The 22,734-nt window shown below is 42.0% G+C and overlaps 1 protein-coding gene across 6 annotated transcripts in view; it reads right to left on the bottom strand.

The window, feature by feature from the left end:
- Positions 1-2,168: 2,168 nt before the first annotated feature.
- The window catches only part of AASS (aminoadipate-semialdehyde synthase), a 53,694-nt gene continuing 33,128 nt past the window's right edge, over positions 2,169-22,734 (bottom strand). For 3 of the 6 annotated variants that reach the window (XM_065556048.1, XM_065556055.1, XM_065556057.1), the window contains 7 exons: positions 20,893-21,033; positions 19,145-19,312; positions 16,569-16,664; positions 14,192-14,307; positions 11,708-11,796; positions 7,678-7,854; positions 2,169-5,853 (listed from right to left, as the gene is read on the bottom strand). In XM_065556048.1, the coding sequence (XP_065412120.1) occupies positions 5,720-5,853; positions 7,678-7,854; positions 11,708-11,796; positions 14,192-14,307; positions 16,569-16,664; positions 19,145-19,312; positions 20,893-21,033 (921 nt within the window). In that variant the 3' untranslated portion in view covers positions 2,169-5,719. The remainder of the gene's footprint in view (positions 5,854-7,677; positions 7,855-11,707; positions 11,797-14,191; positions 14,308-16,568; positions 16,665-19,144; positions 19,313-20,892; positions 21,034-22,734) is intronic. The other 3 variants (XM_065556043.1, XM_065556040.1, XM_065556045.1) reach the window with 1 other exon arrangement.

The following is a 22,734-nucleotide window of genomic DNA, read 5'->3' as shown; positions in this document are numbered from 1 at the left end:
GTTCCACGTATATTGTACCTGATCACACCCACAAAAATACACGTTAATTTATAACCTTGTAAAACTCCATAAATTGCATCTTTGCAACCCTCAGCTGAGCTGTATTTTAAAGAAGTACGATATTCCTTCTTTGCCAGAAGACATCTTCCTCGAAGGGGCCTGGGCAACTGGATTCTACCTCTTACAAAGCACTCAAGTGCTTGAAACCTTTGCATAAGTAGTTCAAACAGGGAAACTATGGAATTTAAGGCTCTCTTCTTCTGTTCCAACAACACAGCCAAAATAATTTTATTTCTCTTAATCCACTGAGGTGCAAGTGCCAGTGAAGTTAATTTTGATTTTATGGCTATTTCCCAAACCCCATTCCTCTTACTTTATATTTCCTCTCCTCACCATAGTATCAGCACACAGTATGATTCACGGCAACAGCACAAGTAACCCTAAAGCTTGTGTCTGCTCCAGCTTTTGTGCTAGGAAAACTGGACCATAACCCAACACAATGTCATACTTTTTTCCCCTGGCAACTTCTATTTTTACCCCACTTCTTCCACTTAAAAATAGTTATATATAATCCAAGTACACAAAATGGTTGATAGGCAAATACTGTAGCTCTTAAATCTAACTCAGACTAAAAGCAAAACTGCACGGTCCTATTTTGAAAATTCACCCTTGAAATCAGTGTTTCTTTCAAACTACAAAACTGTAGTTTGAAAGAAACACTGTCCATTTTAAAATAATAAGCAAAGGAATCAAGTGGTGTTCCAAGATTTTTTCCACCAATGTCTGCAATCACATACATCATCTTAGCATGCCTGACAAGTTATTTAAAACATAAGTCCTTAGGATAATCTCTTTAGCAACACATATTGGAAAGAAATTAAGAATCATAAGAAATCTTCCCTAATCTTCAACCTGTGATGGATTATTGATTTTAATAAATGTGTGTCAGTTCCCAAATAGAGCTGGCACGTAATTCTCAGACAAAGGCCATCTTTTAATTAATTTTTTTCTTATAATCCAGGCTACAGCCTCAAAAGACGGAGCCTGTCTTTGTAAACTGGGTCAAGTGGGGAAAAGATGTTAGGTATAGACTGCTAGCCGCCAACTAACTGTCAATTTAAGGATTTTTTTTTTTAAACCTGTGTATATCATGCTATGCTTAACAGGTTTCCTGCTAAGAACACCCACATAAACATATACTCACCAGCAACACTCCCAACTCCTGAAAATACAGCATTTGTTATTGTGACTGCATATGTAAGGAAAACTTTTACAGCTGACATTTATGTATCACGTGAAACTGTTCTAAAGACACAATAACAATTGCCAGCAGCTAGGGCTCTCAACCATGTGTTAATGGTTTTGAAGATTAAATTGTTGCTTACATTATGGATAGTGCAACCGACGGGACACGATAAATCAATCCCCGAGAGGTCGATTTCTACCTGCCGATTCAGGCGGGTAGTGTAGACCCAGCCTAAGCTATACCAATACAACTGCATCCACAGTGCAGGAAGAGAGGGCTGTACTACTTTAACTGTACCAATATAGTTAAAGCAGTAGAACCTGTGCGTGTGGACATGGGAGCCGATCGTCCAGAGTGCTGTCCACCTACCCTGTGCTAGTACTCCCCCAGCTCAAGGAGCAGTTCGAGTCCATGAAAGTGTGAAGCTAGGACAGCAGATCTGGAGGTGGAAATGAGGGGGTGGTGAGAGGTGTAGAAAATGGCAGGTGATGTTGAGGAGAGGGGTTATAATCCCCATTGCCAGCTCCACAGAGGTACAGTTACAGTTGTGGGCATGTGGTGTGAAAAGTACAACTTTAACTGTGCATTTTCTGGATTTCTAATGTTTGTGTGGTTGAGTCTTTATGCATTTTGATAGGGGCCCTGATCTCACCCACTGCTGCATACAGGCAGACCCGTGTATCCATTCAGAGCCTCACTGAAGTCTGCAGAATCAGAGCCTCTGGCGGAAACCCTTGCTCCACTAAAGTCAAATGGGAGTTGTGCCATTGACTTCAACAGGGCCAGAATTTCACCCTGGAGTTTAGACAGTTTAGTTTAGACAACAGCTTCTGGACACCCCAAACTGTTCATGGACATTTGTTTCTGCAGCCACAACCATGATATAGTTTGTGATTTATGCGAAAAGGAGGCAACTATAAACTCAGCTTCAAAAGACATTTATTGTGTACAGAAAACTTCACAAGAGAAGCCCTGGACGTCTATCAATTCTACATGTAGAAATCCATGTTGTATACAAAATAATCCAACATCAGAAGTTCCCACATTTAAAAAGCAAAAAAGCTATTTTCACTCCACGCAAAAGTATAATTTAAAAATTTAAACTCCAGATTTTTTTTCTTTAAGCACAATGCATCAGCTGATACAATTTTCAGCACTCTCCCTCTATCACTTTAAAAACAAGTCTACAGTCTTCAGAAAGGACTTTCAGTGGCTTTTTGGTTTCGAAAAATGGCCTAGCAGAACAGACAGCCCTAGTGCTGGGAAATAGCAATACATTCTCTCCTATCCCTTCAAAGGGGGCAGAGGTAGTTCGTGAAGGAAACACCGGAGTGGTTCCTCCTCTCCTGCTCTGAAATCAGTTTAAAAACAAACAAACAAACAAAACCCATTTTCTTAGTGCACTTGCTTTCTGTCATTGGGGGAAATGAATGCATGGTTTAGTGGGGGGGGTCTAGATAGAGTTCTTGGGTGAAATCCCAGTCCTCTTGAAGCCAATGGGAGTTTTCCCATTGACTTAACTGGGATCAGGATTTCACCCATTTATCCTGATCACCAAAACAGACATGGTAACCTAGTAGAATCAAGAGCTGGGATCATGAAGTAGTTCCACTACTAAATCCCTCCCTAGACACCTATTTAACCCTTGGACTTTTTCTACCATCTCTTACTTTCTGCTTCCTCCCTCTACCACCTTCTCTCTTCAGCTTTGTGGCAACCATCATCTTATTAAATACTGCCCCTAGATCATCTAACTCCTGTGAAAATAGTTTATTTTTACCTCTAATCATGAACTTCATCTGTGCTTGCAGCTGATTCCTACTACTGGACAAGCTGCCTCACTTCCAAAACCAAAAATTACCTCTGGTAGCCCAGCCTCTCAGGGCTGTGACATAGTAAACTAGGGAGAAGGGTGCAGTGGGGAACCACCAAGAAGAAAAGCAGGCAGACTTCCAGAATCAAAGGTCAGTATTACATGAAGGAAGGACAGCTTTACAGGCCAGACACTGCTATGTGGAAGTCCCAACTGATTAACATATTGGATGAATGTTTTCACAATGTGTTCTAGGACAAGGCAGAGAGGAAGGAGAACACACTCACAGACCAGTGTAAAAACAATAGTACATCCTGAATTTATACTTCTCTGCCTATAATATCTTAAGGCCTTGCGCACGACAGTATTTCTTTTACCCTTGTAATTACATTATTTGATAGGCCAAGTTAAGTGGAAAGAGTAATTCAAAAGTAAACAGACTTAAGAGCTTTTCTCCCAATGACATTTTAACTGCACTATATTTACATCCTAAATGCCCTTGCGAATCCCAAGCGTAGAGTACTTTTATATGCCATTGCATGCCTTTTAACTGGAAAAAAAAAGAAGCAATACATGCTATAGTTATTAATCCAATGTATAAGCTTCTATTTAGTAACTAGAAACATGGATTTTGGTGTGGGTTTTTTTTTTTAAAGCACTCTATTAACCTGTATATTTATTCCAATTTCATATCTGGCAGATATGAAAATGCAGATTTTATATTTAAAGCCTGCAAGACTGCCATTTCAAGATTTCACATGATTTAATTCACTAGCGAACTAGAGTTTCTGAAGTTATAATTGCTTTCATATTACCCTGAGATGTACAAAAATATTATTCATTTATTTTACAACATGATCAATATTTTCTTGGTAACAAGATGCAAATTCAGTATTTAGTTCTGCTTCTGGTACTGACTTTGGTATACACTTGTCAACGACTTAGACCAAGACAATGTTTAAAGTTAATTCCTGGTTGGAACTCATTAACCAGATGTACTTCTGTCATATTAATATGCACATAAGCGCTAGGTCCACAAAAGGGATTTAAATGTTAAGCATCACAGTGCTTAACATTTTAGGCACCCTGCTACCTAGTGACTTCCATAGCTAAGTTATGTACCCATGCTCCCTATACAATGCATGGGGAGAGTTAGGTGCCTAAGAATGGAATCCACAAAAGCCAGCATGCTGAGTGGGGAGTCATGTAAGCTAGCCAATAGGAAATGATAATTGAGGGGGTATAGCTCAACCCTACCCCTCAAAGGGAGTTAGGTGGCTAACTCCAGGCTCCTCTCTCAGTTTAGAATTCACAGGCATGATCCCTTTCCTAGAGTTAGATACCTAAGCCCTTTCTTGCAGCAAGCAAAAAAGGAGGAGGAGCTGTTCCTCTCTTATAACCTTTAGGCCAATGATTAGATACTCACCCAGGATTTAGGAGACCCCCAGGTTCAGTTCCCCTTCCTGCCAGAAGAGGAGTAGGACCTTGAACTTTGGTCTCCCCACTCCCAGAAGAGTGGCCTAACCACCGGGCTATGGGGTATTCTGGTACAGTTTTCTTTCAGTCTCATGTTCAGGGGTGTGTGCAGAAACTTAACTTTGACTGTGGGGGGAGAAAACATTCTGTGCCCCCCCCCTTCCCCCAGCAGGAGCTCACTCGTCCCTCCCTCCTTCTCCCCCCAGCTCTGGCTCCCCGTCTCTTCTCCTCCACAGCTCGCTTTTCCCTCTCCCTTCTCCTCCTATCCCAGCTCCAGCAGGAGCTTGCTCTCCTCTCTGTAGCTCTGGAGGAGTTCTGTGCCCCCGATGATTATTGGGGGGTGCATCCTCCAGCTTGCTCGCCTTGTGCACACCCCTGCTCCTATTGAAGCTGTTCCACTGAGTATAAATAAATCTTCATCAGGCCAGAGAGAGAATGTGCTTCTGAGAACAGCTAACATATTGGGCCCTGCAGGAGAAACAGGTGAAAGACGCCTTGCTCATGCCTAAGCCCCAGTGGCACCGGGGCACCTAAGGCAGCTATTTGCATACTCTGACACATTTTTAGGAACCATGGGAACTTTACCAAAAGCAATTTTTGTGCCTAGGGATTTTTGGCACATACAGAATTAGGTGGCAGCTGTGTGGGGATCAGAGGATCTAAATTTTGGATTTAGGAACCTAAGCTGTAAGTTATGGTCCTAAATCCTTTTCGGACCTAACCCTGAGATTTTTCCTACAATAGAGTTCCATGCTTCTGCCAATAACACACTCTCATGTTCTAAAGATATACACTGTGTTTAAAATCTCCTTAGATATCTTCTTTATTAGCAAAGTGTATACTACAAATACATCATTACTGTATTATACAGTGTAATAATGCATTGTAAGGTATGTTCATGGCAAAAGGCTTTGGGCACTTTATGATGTGACCTGTTAAGCCAATTGGCTCTGGTCAGGATACTTGAACAGCCCCCACAGTTTTGAAGGGAAAAGTGCTACCCTTTATACATCTAAATATTCATTAGGCCCACATAAAGGCAGGTAGATAATTTTATAAAGGGCATAATTTGTGCCTCAGTCTGTAGGCACTCAAGTAGTGGGCCCACAATTGTGTATATAAAACTGGAAGCCTAACTGAGATCCTTAAAAAAAAAAAAAAAAAAAAAAAAAAAACCACCAAGCTCAATCTCTTGTTAGTTCTTGTCGGATAATGCTTTGGGTACTACATACAATGCCTTCTGCTCTAATGCGCTCAAGAATTGGTGCATAGATATTCTTCGTCAATGGAATTACCATGCCTTTGGCATCAATTTCACCTGAAAGATTAAAAAAAGGAAATTACATAATATTTAGACTAATGTGCATATACTAGTTTATGTTGCAGTGTATATCAATATTTATTGACCTGTTAGGTAAAGTATTGATGCTGCCTGGAGGTGAAAGCAAAGTCAATCTTTATTTCAAGAGATACTGAAAACAGAACTTTTTGCACATTTCAAATGGATCCAACAAAATATGTGGAAGACTTTCCATTTTGGCCATGAGTGTCAGGTGTGGAACAATTTCTTCCCTTGTAAACCAAACTAAAAAGAGCAAGGTGAAATCAGACTCCGAAAGTTTTTCTTCATTTCCATTTAGCCAATAAAGGAACAGATCTGAATGCGAGGAATGGCTTAGAGGTGGCCACAACCAAGAAGCACATGTTTATTTACATATACAGTCTGGGTTAACATTGGTTGGTTAATATTAATGCAGGCCTCAAAAGTCAAATGATTCAGAGGGTGGGGATGAGAGCAACTAGCTTTAGCCTGTTGTGAGTCAAGATCTCCCTGCTGAATGCAACAAAAGTTTATTTGCCATGTCAAAGGCCTCTCTTCTCTGGCAAAAACATTTAGTAACAATTGTCAACTATCCTTAAAGGATTTTAAGATTTTGCAAGTGAGCTGAAGCCTCTCAAAATCTTGGGTCAGACTCTGCAATCCTTAGTCATGCTGAGTAACTTTTACTCACACAACTAGCCCCACTGATTGACAGGATTACTCATGGGAGTAAATGCAGAATTTGGATCTTTGTGGTTCAGCAATCTCCTTGTAAGCCACAGAATGAATAGGATCTCAGTCTTGAGAAGGGACAATGTAATTCCAGAGGGGAAGCAAGGATAGTGCATCATGCAACAGTAATGCTCCCCTCCTTCTCTGCATGCAAATGATCACGCTAGAAAGCAGTGATAGATGGAGCACAAAGAGTGACTTTTTGGTTGTGGTTTTAGGGAAGCTTTTGGTTATGGAGAAAGAGTAGTTCCCATTCCTCAAAATGATCTAACATCCCTCCCATCTCTCCTTTAACATGATCTCTGAAAATCAAATCAGGAATCTGTCTGCACGGCTAGACTTGTATTTTAGTTAGTATTGAGTTACTCTGGGGTTTCAGCAGTGGGCCCTAAAACCATTCAGCATAAAGATTAGGAGGGGACCAAAAATGTCATGGAGTTTTCACTCTTAACCCATACTTTGTAGATAATTTCTAAAGGCAAAAAAAAAAAACCACACTTTCGGACCTTTGGATGAAAGCTTCTATGCAGATGTTAGTCATTAATAAGTATCATTAACATGCCTTTAGTACAGTTTAGATTTTAAAAAATAATCAGTGACAAAGTGTTTTAAGAAAATCACTAACACATCCATGCCCAAAAATGGAAATTAAAAAAAAAAAATCAATCAATTTAAGATGATATAGGAACAATTCAAGACTTTCTAAAGGTGGTTTATATAAACTGTGGGCTAATCTACACTGGCAGCGCTTTAACGTGGCTTGTGTAGTCGCAGCAGAGCTGGGAGAGAGCTCTGCTCTCCCAGTGCTCTAAAAAAACCCACCTCCACAAGGGGCATTGCTACCAGTGCTCGGAGCATCTGGATGCACTGTCTACACTGGCACTTTACAGCGCTGAACCTTGCTGCGCTCAGGAAGGGGTCTTTTCACACCCCTGAGCGAGAAAGCTGCAGTGCTATAAAGTGCCAGTGTAGACAAGCCCTGTGGTGTATTCTACATTTTCTAGAGGTAGCAGAACACAAAGAAAGGTGTGAAGCAATTCCCTAAAATAATTATTGTATATTCATAGTATAGGATGAATAGCCACTTACCATCTAGAACCATCTTAGCAGCAATAGCTGTGGGGTACCCTACAGTTTTAGCCATTGCAGAATATCCTTTATCATCACCATACACAACCAGACTGATGAATTTATCTTCCAAATGGCCAGATGGGTGCCTGATACCTATTTCATTTCTCATAATTATCATATCTCGTTCTCCAGCACCTAAAGAGACAAACCTAGATTATTATATATCATTTAATAGGGGGTAGGGATAGCTCAGTGGTTTGAGCATTGGCCTACTAAACCCAGGGTTGAGAGTTCAATCCTTGAGGGGGCCACTTAGGGATCTGGGGCAAAATCAGTACTTGGTCCTGCTAGTGAAGGCAGGGCCTGGACTCAATGACCTTTCAAGGTCCCTTCCAGTTCTAGGAGATAGGAGATCTCCATTAATTTAACTTGTATTACAGTAACACAGGGCTCCATTGTGCTAGGCACTGTGCACACAATGAGAAGATTAGCTGCAGGCCCAAAAGCTTACAAATCAAATGTGTGTGTGCTCTGCTTTATTCTCTTATTTCTGCTTAACCCGAACAGTCACCTGCCAGTGCTAAGCGCCTGATCCCGAACATTTCACATATAAAATAAACCAAGTTAGAATGATAACAGTTCTGTAAGATGGAGCATGGGTCCTATTGAACTTACTCGGACTTCATTGGAGACTTTCCTTATTCACATCAGCACAAGTGAGATCAGAATCAGTCCCATGATAATTGAAAAACCATGTAAAAAGGGTTAGCTGCATCAGTGGTAAAATTACCCAAGGCACACTGTACTTGGCTACATAAACCCAGTCATGGAACCCTTGGAGAAGTAGAAAATTAACCCACAACAGTTCTGGGCTAATATGGCCATTTGACCAGCTAACCACTTCATAACGTAGTTCTTGTTCTGAAGATGCATCTTTATATGGCTGAATTATTAATTTTCCCACCTTGGGTTATTTCATGTCCGTTTAGACATCCATAAAATGGACATAGAATGGATACTGTGATTAGTCTTGATCCTGCACAATTCTGAGCTCTCTGGTCCTGATGCTGCAAAGCACTTCAGCACGTGCTTATCTCAAAACATGTGCAATCCCATTTGCTTCAATGGGACTGCTCATATTATGTGCTTTGCAGGTTCAGTACCACACTGCTTTACTTTTCCCATCACACAAACCTTTGGATCAGCTGTATATATAGAAGACACAATTTACTAAAGTACAACACTAATTTCTATTAGGCCTGGTCCACACTAACCCCCCACTTCGGACTAAGGTATGCAAATTCAGCTACGTTAATAACGTAGCTGAATTCGAAGTACCTTAGTCCAAACTTACCGCGGGTCCAGACGCGGCAGGCAGGCTCCCCCGTCGATGCCGCGTACTCCTCTCACCGAGCTGGAGTACCAGCGTCGACAGCAAGCACTTCCGGGATCGATCTGGGATCGATTTATCGCGTCTTGTCCAGACGCGATAAATCGATGCCAGAAGATCGATTGCTTACATCCAGACCAGGAAGTAAGTACAGACGTACCCTTAGAGTGGAGATGCAGTTCATCATTGCTCTCTGTTAAGGCCTACTTTAAGTGCTTTAAAATCCACATGCTTACTCAAATGGTCTTAAAATTTACTATGCCTCATGGAGGTGCTGAATAGTGTTAGCTGGTCCAAACTTGGATCATTCTAAAATTCTTCTGCTTTCTTTGTTTTTGTTTTTTAAACCCACACCTGGGGCTCAAACTATGGCTCTGATCCACCCCAAACGGATCTCAGTCACATGGGATTTAGCACATTGAGTATGGCACTCACTGCCCCTTGGGGTGGGAGATGTATATTGAAGTTATTCAGGGTTAAGTGAGGAAAACAGCTGCAACCAAAAAATTTGAAATGGGATGTGCAGATTAGAGATTTGTTAAAACAGGGTTTGAGCCTTCAGAGGGAAACACAGTGGCCACTGAACCTGAGCTGCACCCATGGATTGTGAATTTGAACTCAAAGCTTGGAAGAAACCTGAGAACAATCAATGGGCATGATGTTACCCCCTTCAACAGAGGCGGAGAGATTTATACTTTTGGGAAACATGCCTTGAGTGGTACAGCTAATATAGAAGGATGTTATATTTTCGGGGGGGGGGAGGGGGGCCTTCCATCATGTGAGCCAGGATCTGGGGTGACTTGCCCTTGTGGGGGTTCCAAACCCCTCTCCCATCTGGGCAGTCTGAGCCCCTTTTCCAGATTCTGCTCCCTTCCCATGTCAGTCAGGATCTGCGGAGGACTGTCCCTCTGGGTGGGGAACAGAGAACAGGCATGCTCGTACCAAACAATGCTGGGACTGGGATGAGCATGGGCTACGAATGGGCATGGTTTGGTACATAACAGAGGCTCGCAAGCACTGACAGCAGGGCCGGGGGGCAGGGGAGGAGAAGGCAGAAAGGGGAGATGAGAACATCCATTGAGATGAACAGAGCTGTTCACACATCTCAGTTATCTGGCAATTCTCATTCTGGAAGTGCAGAGTGGTGCCTGGGGCCTTCTCACTCTCTCTAGTCCAAACTATATTTAATTATTTATACCATGTGGAACAGCTTCCACAGGAGCGACAGAGAGCCCCACATCAGAATATCCCATAGTCGAGTGGTTAGGCACACACTTGAGAGGTGGGATACCCCTGGTCATGTTCCGCCTCCTCATCAAGGAAAGCAGGAAACTGAACCTGGGTCCCAGGTGAGTACCACTGAGCTAAAAGTTACAGGGGGGGAGAGGGGTCATCCTCCTATGTTTCACCTCCTCGACCTGGCTGTTCCATGTAGTTAGGTGTGCTCCGAGCATCCCAATGGATCAGACCCAGCAGACAAGACAGGTGTTTCATCTGCCTATATCCACCTGGTTTGAGGATTGCACTGGGGCTTAGATGTGAGATAGGAATTCAGGTGCCCTGATGCCTCAAGTAGGCACATATCCTGAAGCAGAAACTTAGGCACCTAGGTGACTTTTACAGCTAAAATTTGGTACCTCATGAGTTTAGACATCAACGGGGTTAAGCAACTGCCAAGCGGGGGTCTTGGGGATCCCAGCATGAAACTGGCAGCTAAAGTCTTTGTGGAGCAGGGCCTACATGACTACCCATGGAGGAGACAGCCATATAATCAGGAGGAATCCTGTCTCCAGCCATTACGATAAAGGCCATCCACTCAGAGTAGCAGCCCCATAGCATTTCTTTCCAGCACGCAACCTCAGCAGCATGGAGAAGTCAGTCACCAAGATGATTTTGGTTCCCTTACTGCTCATCTGTGCCCTCCAAGGAAGATGAGAAGGCAGAGCAGAAGTTAATGATGATTGTGCAACACTGAACTACCGTATATACTCGTTCATTAGCCTGTTCGTTTATAAGCCAACCCCCAAGATAGGTAGGTAAAAATAGCAAAAACTGTATGACCCTTTCATAAGCCGACCCTATATTTCAGGGGTTGGCAAACTATGGCTCCTGGCCCGTTAGGATAAGCGGCTAGCGGGCCTGGCTGTTTTGTTTACCTGGAGCGTTCACAGGCATGGAGCCCCTCAGCTCCCAGTGTCCGCGGTTTGCCGTTCCTAACCAATGGGAGCTTGAGGAAGTGACGCGCCACTTAGCGGCAGCCACACTGCACCACCAGAGATCACAATCGACTGGGAGATCCTCTAGGAGCAACCAGTCGACCGCAATCAACCAGTTGGTGACCACTGGCATAGATAATCCACCTCCCTGAGAGGCTGTAGCTAAGTCAATGGGAGAATTCTCCCATCCACCTAGTGCTGTCTACCCCAGGGGCTAGGTCGGTTTAACTGCGTCGCTCAGGGATGTGGATTTTTGACACCCCTGAGCGAGATAGCGATATCGACCTAATGTCCTAGTGAAGACCAGGCCTGAGAGCATCCACACAGAGGGTTTAACAAATCCACTTTAAAATCCATACCTTTACTTAATTCAGATTAATTTTCTTGAGTGTGTGTAGGCAAGACCTCAGTTCAAATGTGAAATAAAAGCAGGCTTACGTACCAAAGGGCAGCTTCAGCTCCATGTGCTTGGCAAGTGCCCCCACAATGGAGTCTGCTATAGGAACTGGCTCATCTTCAAGTATCCCTAACCTGGTGAGAGAGAGACGACAGAATGAGATCATTGCTTTCCTCTGAAAGTTACATTCTACAATACACAAATTGAGGGACGAGGTCCTTAGTGTGTAATTCTGGGAGAGGAGCAATAGGACATCATGTGGAATTTTGACCCTGTATCTATGTAACCGAACGCACAGGTGGATTTAAAAAAAAAAAAAAAAAGTGATTTAAACAAATAAAATTTAATTTTTTTTTTCCTTTTGAGAAATAAACCCGTTTAAAATTAATTTTAGAATTATAACAACTCATGTTAAGGCCTAAGCTTACTAGAATATATTAAAATCATTTAAACAAACAAAAAATATGCTGCATCAATGAGTCCGCCTCAAAATTTTAAACGAGTTAAAGAGTGGTACTTGTTTTCCCCCGATTCTCTATAATTAAACATCTTTAACTTTTGAGGTCAGCTCAAGCTATATTATATATGGGTATGTGCCATGCGCGCCACAATTTTATGAACCACATAAAGTAAGAATCTATTTTCAGTCTTTCCAGTGTAGTGAATGCTGGTATTTACATGTTTCCAAATGTAAGCACCTTCAGTTTGTTGTGTAGAAAAACTTTTGCCTTAATTACTTTTAGGTTCAGTTTAGCTAGCAGTAGCAGAGAGAATAGTTTCTTCATTTGGATCAATTCATTCAAAAGGTGAGAAACCAATTAGATGTTGGGGAGGAAAAAAAACAAAAACAAAAAAACAAACAAACAAACAAAAAAAAACCAGGAAAGCTTGTTTTTCCTCTTCCCATCTAGAAATAAAAACCAGGTGGGAGATAAGATCTACGAATTCTAAAAACTTGAACATGCAGCCAGATTTTCAAAGCTATCTAGGTGCCTTAAAAAAATACAAATAGATACCTTGGGGTATTTTCAAAAAAATTCTAGGCAGGGAAGGCACCTAACCCCCATAGATTTCAAGGGGTTAGGCACTTAACCTGCTCAGACAGTTTTGAAAACACCAATAGGCACCTATCGGCATCTTCAGGCACCTAAATATCTTCAAAAAGATGGCCCATGGTGACCAGAAACAATTGATCAATTTACTAACTGAAATTCCTTTGTTTAGTAAATCAGTTAGTTTCAAATGCAAAAAACATTTTTGATAACCTTTTCTTGCTTATGTATCCAGAACACTTAAGGTAGTTCTAGTTAATACAAAGCATTTTTTAAGATGCTGTGTTCATGCATTTTTGTATGAGTTCTACCACAAATCAACATATTTTAATGGCTATACCAACCAACGAGAATGAACCTTTAGGAAAAAAGTACAAATGCAAAACTAGATGACCATTGATCATTTAAATCGAGGTTTCCTGCTTGCCAATTTAGATCAACCCACCCTGTGACTCAGCAGAACGGGAGTGCAGAGCATCTCTAGGATTAATTCCAGCAAAATTTCATCCATATGCATGGTCTACAGACTAGACGTAATACTACGTCACATTGCAGCAATAAACAAGATTTTTAACATCTTAGCAAAGCACTGTCCGATCTACAAATTAAAAACATATCATCCATTGGTCAGCTGAGAAAAGATGCAGGCACAGAAGAGGAGTAGCTTCCTGAATGTGACGCAGCATGTCATCAACAGAGCAGGAAGAGATTAAGTTCTCCTGGTTGCCAGTACCATATCCTAGCCACTGTGCTAGACACCTTGCTCTCTGATGTCACCATGAGGTCAGACATTACTAATTTTATCATTGACAAAGGTTAAGATATATTTTGTAAAGAAACAGAGCAGAGTATATGAACCCACGTGACACAGTGCTCCAAAAATACTCTGCTAAGATGATACTAGGAAATATTTTGTGAATGGCGTTGCATTGGCAAATACTGGATTCCATTAACCCTCACCTCCACATACATCCCTCAAGATATGTGTGGGTTTCTCTATGACTAAGAGTTGTTTTTTTTTGTTTGGTTGGGTTTTTTTAAACTTAAATGCATCCTTGCAGTTCTAGAAGACCTCTCCATTAGATCATAGCATTGCTAGTGGGATGCAAAATCATCAGTGTGTCAATCGACTATTTGGTTAACTGCAATGCAAGGAACCCAACGGAATGTTCCTAAATATTTTAGAGATCTCTAGGGTCAAACTTCTAGAAAACTGAGAAGGTTAATAATGCGGGCTCTGTTCTGCAGCTTATCCCCATGCAAAACGTCCAGATGTGTAACAACTGCAGGATCAGGCCTTGCCAAACCTTTGTCACAATCATCAAAACACAGGTTTAAAAGTAAAGTTTAGAGGAAAAACTCTGAATGACTATGTTTAGTAAACCCTAACAATCATGTTCTGGGCCATACACTTGGATTCTAGAAAGGCTTTCTTAAAAAAAAAAAAAAAAAAAGAATCATGATTGGAATCTCCTACCATTCCACTGCTTGCAGCTGACTGTTGTCCTGTTCCAGTTTGTTGTAGATTGCGTCTCTAAGGACAGCAGATTCGGCAGAAGGTTTGAGTCCAAGCAGCTTACACATCAGCTCTTTCTAGTTACAAAAAAAATTCAAATAGCAAGTTACCACCTGCAGGCCTGGGACCTCATCTCATACCCCTGGGATGAAGTTTTAGGAAACTAGCTTATCTAAAGGTGCAGGTCACAAAGGACAAAGTGAATCTCTAGAGTTTGCGGGAGAGAAGAGAGGAAGGTCTCTGCTTCCAGGGAAGCAAGGGTAGGACAGAATTCTAAAGTGCAGTGAGAGCCAATTGCCCCTTCTCCATACTGCAGGGAGTGAGAAAGGGGATGGGCTATCCATGTGCGTACACACATGGACAGTCTCTCCAGCCAGCACTCTTTCTGAACTACCTGTCTCTCCTGGGTCCTGCCCCCTTGCTGAGCAAGGGAAGGGGGGAAATGGGAACGTGAACAAACAAAAGACAGTGGGGGAGGACAACACTGAACCCAGAACTGCTTTATGTTGAACTGGTGGCAAATGTCAGAGACCAAGTGTCAGAGGAGCCAGAGGTTCTCTGCTTGGCTGGGGGGGTTCTTAAAGCAGGTGAGAGTCGGGGGAATCCCATTTTGAAGAAGGGAGGAAACGGACTGATGAGGTGACTCCCAAGACCACCTGTTTGGGGGCAGGTCATCGGAAGGCCAGAACGATCGCCTAAGGGGTAGACACTTCAATTTACAAAAGGAAGGGGAAAAAGGACAGAATGGTGGCAGCCTGCCAACAGCCCTGATTTTAGTCATCTCACAAATGTTTACCCAAAAATCCTTTCCTATAACTTTTATACATATGTCAGGGACTGAATAGATTTTTCATTCATGCTAATTATTGCTTGCTCCATGTTCTTCCAAACATATAAGAAGGAAAGCTGTAAAGCAGGATTGCATGTATGAAGCAAGTGTCATCTGGCAGTTACAAAGTCAGTTCAGCAGCAAGCCTCAAGCTGTGACCTGGAAGATTGTACAAGAGAAATGAAATAAACGGAGAAATTCTTAAGGAGTCATAGGAGAGGACAACTCTGTCGTTAATACACGTGGATAAAATTTGTTGAAATGGCAGTGTTGCCATTTCTCATGCTATTGCGAGTCCTATCACAGTTGGAGTTTCTTTAAAGCCCCAGATCCTGGAGTTACGTTCACTGGAAAAAAACCACTTGCAGAAAGTGGACATTTGTGGGGGAGGGTTTCGATCACAAACCCATTTTTCCTTAAAAAATAGTTTACAGGAATAATGTTCAGCCAGGCTAGATTCTGGGCTCTTAGGATGTCTACACTGCAATAAGCCACCTGCAGCTGGCCTATGCCAGCTGACTTGGGTTTGCAGGGCTCAGGCTAAGGGCAGTTTAATTGTGGTATAGACACTGCAGCCTGAGCTCTAGGACCCTCTCACTTCACAGGGTCCTAGAATCTGTGCTCCAACCCACGCCCAAATGTCTACGCCACAGTTAAACAGCCCCTTAGCCTGAGCCCCAATAGCTGGCACAGGCAAGCCGCAGCTTTTTAATTGCAGTGTAGACATACTCTCAGAGGTCAAGCCTCTAATTGTATCCTTCTTAGCTACCCCCATCCCCGGTTGACCCTGTCCTACATTCACAGGCAGCCTTGAACAAAAGGAAAATACATTGTAGACCAGTCCCTTAGCTAGAATAATCAGTGTAGTCTCCCCGTGACCTCAATGGAGCTATGGGGATTTACACCAGCTGAGTTTCTGACCCTTGGGTGGCAGTTTGCAGATGACAAATATCAGGAGAAACGTCTAGGAGAAAAACTACATGTAAACTTAAGAACAAGGGAAGAATTTGCAAAACAGGTGGAAAGGAAGACAGCAGAGGAGGGCAGGACTTGAAAATATCCATCAAGGAAATTAAAAATATGCACAAGGATATATAGAATGAAAGTTCTCATATATTCATATGGGCAACCTGCATCAGAAAAGGCTTGTAAAAGCAATTCCTTGGCACGGGGGGCAGGGGGGAAGAGAAGAGGGGGAAAAGAGGGGTGTCATGAGGAAATAAAATGCATGCTGAGAAGCCTCTGGGTTTGAGAGCATAAGAGCAGCCATACTGGGGCAGACCAAAAGGTCCATTTAGCTCAGTATCCTGTCTTCCAACTGTGGCCAAATGTCAGTGGCCAGTGAGAGCTGAATTATGAGCAAGAAAGGCCATTAAGAATTCAATCTCCTTACAAACACAAAAGAACAGAACTCAACATAGGCTTCCCAGAGAAAGCAAATCCCAAACCTTGGGAAAGATTAATGGAATGAAGGAAAGAAGAAAAACAAATTAAATCCTACATACTTACCCAGGTTATAGGTGGTGCCGTTGAGCTAAGCAAAGGATATGGATCTGGGTTTATTAAACCTAATTTTACAAAGCCTCCCACGGCTTTCGAATACCCCTAAAACAAAACAAAGTTGTCTATAAATGCTGCACAGTGCAAGTTGATGCTCAGGTGAATATTTACATACTTCCCACTACAGTCAGACAAGGACAAACAAAGCCATGATTAATATTATGCACATGGGAAGACTGCAACAGTCAGACGTGATGCCAAGGAGGGTTTAACCTCACTGCCCTCCCCACTCCCTTACCCCTTTCAATATGCTCTTTAACTGCAGAAGAAATAGCTATCCCTTCCCCAGCAAGTAGCATCGGTTGAACAGATCAAAGGGGTCAGCTGACTGGTACCTTCCCAAAGGAAAGCTTGTCATAATTGTTCAGCTGGCCAATAGCTAAATTAAAGACAAAGGACCTGATTCTGAGCTCACTCACCCCCAATTTTACATCAATACATGGACTGACATCAGTGGATTAACTCCTGGTTTACACCACAGTAAGTACAATCAGATTTGGGCTCAGAATGCCTAGGGTACAAACATGTCGCTCTTCCTCCAGAAATATCAGAGCTGTAAACAGCATAGAAGTGGAATGCATTCTAAGGGACACTGTCAAGGTTATTAGGCCTTTGCAATAAAAATTTCCTGACTGAGATTTTTTTTTTTTTTTTTTAAAGGCAAACAAAGCAGCATGCTTTATTCGAAGGTTTTCATTTAAAAAAATACAACTGCTGCTTCTTGATTCTCTGACATTAAAAGACTTCATAAACAAAATACTGCTCCATTTGTAAATTCTTCAAAGCAATTGGACATTAATTACTATGTAGACAGCACAGGATACAGGAAAGACAAGAACCCAGGTTAACAATAAAATACACTCCCACAAAGGGCTAATTTCATTCAGAGCACCCTCCACAGTGGCTGGCACAGAGAAATCACATGGGCACCATGTTCGGCAGTCAAAGGGAAGGTCTACACTGCAATAAAGACAATGCCATGGCAGTTACTGGCCTGGGTCAGGTGACTTGTGCTCGCAGGGCTCATTCAGGCTCTGAGACCCACTTCCCTTGAGGGATTTCAGAACCTGGACTCCAGTCAAGACATTTACACTGCAATTTTTAGCCCTGCAGTCCAAACCCAGTGAGCCAAAGTCAGTTGATCCAGCCTCTGAGAATCAGGGCTGCAGTTTGTTTTTACTGTAGCGTAGATGTATCCGTAACAGTAGAGACCAATCCAGACATTTCTGTTACATGACTTAATTCCTTACCTACTTAAGCTTAGATCCAGATAAGCCGCTCTTAAACCAGTTTTCATGTCCACATAATGGGATTGCTCTGATTTAACTGTCAGTGCAACTCGTGTGTAGCCAAGACCTTACATTCATTTTTAAAGTTTATGCTCAGTGCTAGAGGTTGAAGTCCACTAGATACCCACAGGACAGATAAAAAAAGCAATACTGCAAGCTCCCCTACAAAACCCTGCCAATGTATTTCAGTCCTAAAATGGAGGGACCAACTCCTTGAGATAAGAAAGTAGTGCAGTCTTCACGGCCATTCATGTCTTCACCTCACAGCTGAGAATATCCATTCGTGCCAGCTAAGCTGGTGGATATTTTTTAGTTTTTTTAAGTTCACACTTATCCACTGGGAACTAGATTTAGACCAACCATCACTTAGCATTTAAAGTACCTAGTAACCACAGTACCTACTGTAAAAGTCATTTCACAGAGGCCTTATATTATTAGAGCTTCTGACCAATATAAACCATACTTGGACTTAGAAGGTGAAAGGTTCCAATATACCCTTCACTAACTCCTTGAGCCATCTCTGCTTTTGCACAAAGACAGAAAGGGACCAACTCAATCCTTTTGGATTATAATGCAGTGGAATTTTCATACCCCTCCCCCCCCCCCCACAAAATAAATAAATAAATAAAAATTATCTACACCTCCTCATTCATGTCCACAAAATGCCAAAAACAAATCCCTGTGGCATCACCTCAGAGGAAGATGAGCAAAAGAGAAAGAAGGGGACATCAAATTACTCTTATCATTCACAAAAACTAGCTTTAATCTTCCATGTGTTTTTGAGAGTTGGCCAGAGAGTGCTTTTTATTATTATTTTGTTTTGTGCAAGAAGACAGTTTTCCTTTGGCATTTTTTTTTTTTATGAAATACAAGTTTCAGGAACCATCCCTGCCAACTTCTTAAAACATTTCTTCCCTACACTGTTGGGGGGGGGGGGCGGTCAGAAACCCATGCAAATTGAATAGTCAACTATCTAGGGAAACGGGGGAAATTATTCTTGCTTCTTGGACACAGCAAAGTGCAGTCATATTCACAAAGTAAAGCAAAAAAACTTTTTTGGTCCCTTTTGGCTATAGCAATCACAGGTATTCCTCGTAACAATAGCAGATAAAAAGTTCTCACTGAAAATGTGACAGACGTGAATTGAAGGGATACGGTCAACTGTTAAAAATTTGTCTAATTTGAACAAGATTTTAATAAAAAAACAAAAAAAACAGAAAATATCTAAGAATTTACCTTATACCTTAAGGTGCCTCTTATCAAGGTATGGGCTGACTGAATACCATATGGTTCCGCATATTTTGTACTGTCCCTGTTGGGAAAACCTTCCAAATTTAATCCTGGGAAAAAATCCATGACAGCAACAGAATCAAGCAATGCTCCTCCAGCTGGAATATTAATAATCTAAGGATTGTAAAAAAAAATAAATAAAAATAAAAAATAGGCAGGTAAGTGCACTGTATTTTAGGTTGTTTATTCAAAAGAACATTTCTATTTTCAATGCCTATTGCAGATTAGTGCTATGCTTTACACTCCGTAACAAGGGACCCAATTCTGATCTCACATGAGTGTAAATCTGGAATAACTTCACTGATTTACACCAGTGTAAGTAAGATAAGATCTGGCCCTGGACTAGTTTGCCTTTCAAAAATTAAAGTTTTTGGGGGAGAGGGATTGGTTTGTTGTAATCACTCTCCACCACGTGCACTGGATACAGAAGCTGCACCCACAAACATCTTCAGTTGCCACTAAAAAGCAAGCAAATGTAAGGAATACATTGTTAAAGAAGAATAAAAGAATGGGATGACTAGCTCAATTATCAATGAGGCCTAAAATCTTGAACCGTGCTTCCTTCAAGCAGCTGAAGCACAGGTCTACTCTGCTGCATCGATACCAATTCCTTTTGTGGCTTCTGAGCAAGGGGGCGACGTTGCCTTCTCAAAAGCCATCCGTGGCAGCAATGCCTGCAACCATGCCACAGGACTGTAGTGTGTGTTGCTTAAGACACATGTGGAGGAACGCCCACACAATAGTCAAAGAGAACTATGAATTTGGGGACAGGGAAGAGAATTGCTGCATTTACCAAGAGACCCGCAGAGCCTTTCATAAGGAATCCTGGACAGCCATGATCTAACTTCAACTAGCAATGGGTGAACCAGCACAGAATTAAATAAACATTTCTCCATCTACCCACATGACCTTCATTTGAAATTGACCAATTTATTTTTTCCACATAAAAATCCAGTTCCCAATTTATTTTGCATGGTAGCCGGAACAGTGAAACCCTGAACTGTCACAAGAAAGCCTCTTTGGAGATCCAAGGGGTTTGGATAATCATCCAGCCTCTGGGATGCCTATACTGACTGAACTCCTGGACACTTAGTGGTGCACCCATCAGTAGTTTATCTGAGCAAAGTGGAGTGGGACAGAGGAACAAACAAGCTTGGAAGCCAGAAACTCAGATTTCTAAATCTGGCAATGACACTGTCTTGCTGTGTTACGGGACCATCCAGGCACCTCCCCCACCCCCTACAAAGGAGATCAGGGATTGTTCTAGGCACTGTGCAAAGAGAATAAGATGCAGTCCCACAATCTAAACAGACAAGAGAGACAAAATTTAGGAAAAAGGAAGCCTCTTCATCCCTATTTTACAGATAGGAAATGGGCACAAGGAGATCAAGTGACATAACACACACATGGCAGGGTTGGGGCCTGAACCCAGATCTCCATCCCAGTCCAGTGCCTTAATCACAAGCCACCCCTCTTTGCTGCCCTCAGACTTCTGCAAATATTAGCCTGAGAGTAGCAAGCAGGCATGTCACTTTATGCATACAGATAACAGGTGAGTGACAATTACTTAAACTCAGTTGTGTATCTATCAGTAGCTTAAAAATAATGCAACAGCTCACAAATCCCAGTTCCCTCTTCAGCCTAATACCATCTTCTCTGCTTGTGTTTAAATAGAAGAGTCAGGATTACTTCACCTCTCCATCTTTTAAATATCTGGCAGACTGAACTGTATTCAACAGAACACCCTGTGGACTCCAACTGAATTTGTATCGCAGAGGATTAGCAGAATATTCAGGAGCTGGCAAGCCACCGCAGAAGGAAGTGTACGATATGACCTGCAAATATAAAAATAAATCCACAAGTTGCATATGATCTGTGACGTTGTGCAGTCTATATGGTTTTATAAAGATTTGATAAAAAGTGAATATAATGCAACTGGGATATGCTTCATGCAAAAGGTCTCTTGTAAGATATCATTACAAAATTTATAATCTACTGAGTGTGATCATCCTATTTGTAGAAATGTACCACTCTTGTATCTAAAACTAGAAATATAAAATATAACTCTGAGGGCCTATTGTAATTATGTAAAGTGTGGGCCATTAATGATGGTTTGGAATCTTGATGACTCCCATTAACAAGGACCGTTGTCTGCAAATGGCTGTGTTTACCTGTTAGTCTTCCTGTATGTGTGTGTGCTGGCAAGAGGGCAATGAAGTCTTGCAGTGACATGTGATCATGTCACCTGAACTGGAATCCATCTTTAACCTGGCGCTTTTTCAGTGAGGGGGGGTGGAAACTCAGAGGGACAAAGGGTTCCCGCCTTATGCAAAAGATATATAAAGGGTGGAAGAAAATGAAGGGGGAGAGGAGCCATCATGAAGAATCCCCTAGCTATCACCTAAGCTGGAACAAGAGCTGTACCAGGGGAAAGAATTGTGCCCAGGCCTGGAAGGTGTCCAGTCTGAGAAAAAACTTATTGAAGCATCTCTGAGGGTGAGATTATCTGTATTCAGTTTGATCAGGCATAGATTTGCACATTTTATTTTATTTTGCTTGGTGACTTACTTTGTTCTGTCTGTTACTGCTTGGAACCACTTAAATCCTATTTTCTGTATGTAATAAAATCACTTATTTAGTAATTTACTCAGAATATGTATTAATACCTGGGGGAGCAAACAACTGTGCATATCTCTATCAGTGTTATAGAGGGCGAACAATTTATGAGTTTGTCCTGCATAAGCTTTATGCAGGGTAAAATGTGTTTATCTGGGTTTAGACCCCATTGGGAGTTGGGCATCTGAGTGCTAGAGACAAGCACACTTCTGTGAGCTGTTTTCAGGTAAACTTGCAGCTTTGGGGCAAGTGATTCAGACCCTGGGTCTGTGTTGGAGCAGACGGGAGTGTCTGGCTCAGCAAGACAGGGTGCTGGAGTCCTGAGCTGGCAGGGAAAACAGAAGCAGGGGTAGTCTTGGTACATCAGATGGCAGGTTCCAAGGGGGTTTCTGTGATCCAACCCGTCACATGATCAGAAAAAGATAAACCGCATCATCCAGCTAGCAACAGGAAAGCACCACCACTGATTTCCCTGCAATATTCAGTTACTGTGTTTAGTAAATCATTCCCTGGAAGGCCTGAATTAGGCAAAGAACAGAAAGTATTTTATGCCAACAGTGCCAAAAATATTTATGATTTTCACATACAACAGGCCACAGAGTGAGTTTGTTCATGGGACTTTCATCTCTGAGGGTATTGGGGCAGAACCACAGCTGGTGTAAACAGTCATCGCTCCATTGACTTCAACCGCTTGAATTGTCAATTTACACCACCTGAGGATCTGCCCCCCTCAGCGCCCATCTAGAAGAGATCACAGATGAACAATACATAATGGGGCAAATTCATTCCAGTGAAGCACCACTCACATCAATGGAACAGTAGCATCCAACAGTTATTTGGCAGAACTCATGACAATTTCTTGGCTTAGCAATAGAAATTGTACTGAGACCACCGCCTGGGACAGCCTGGTGGTAAATCTG

The sequence above is a fragment of the Chrysemys picta genome, chromosome 1, assembly GCF_011386835.1.
Source record: "Chrysemys picta bellii isolate R12L10 chromosome 1, ASM1138683v2, whole genome shotgun sequence".
Taxonomy (NCBI): Eukaryota; Metazoa; Chordata; order Testudines; family Emydidae; genus Chrysemys; species Chrysemys picta.
Note: the sequence above shows the minus strand (reverse complement) of the source record. Positions and strands in the feature narration are given on the sequence as shown.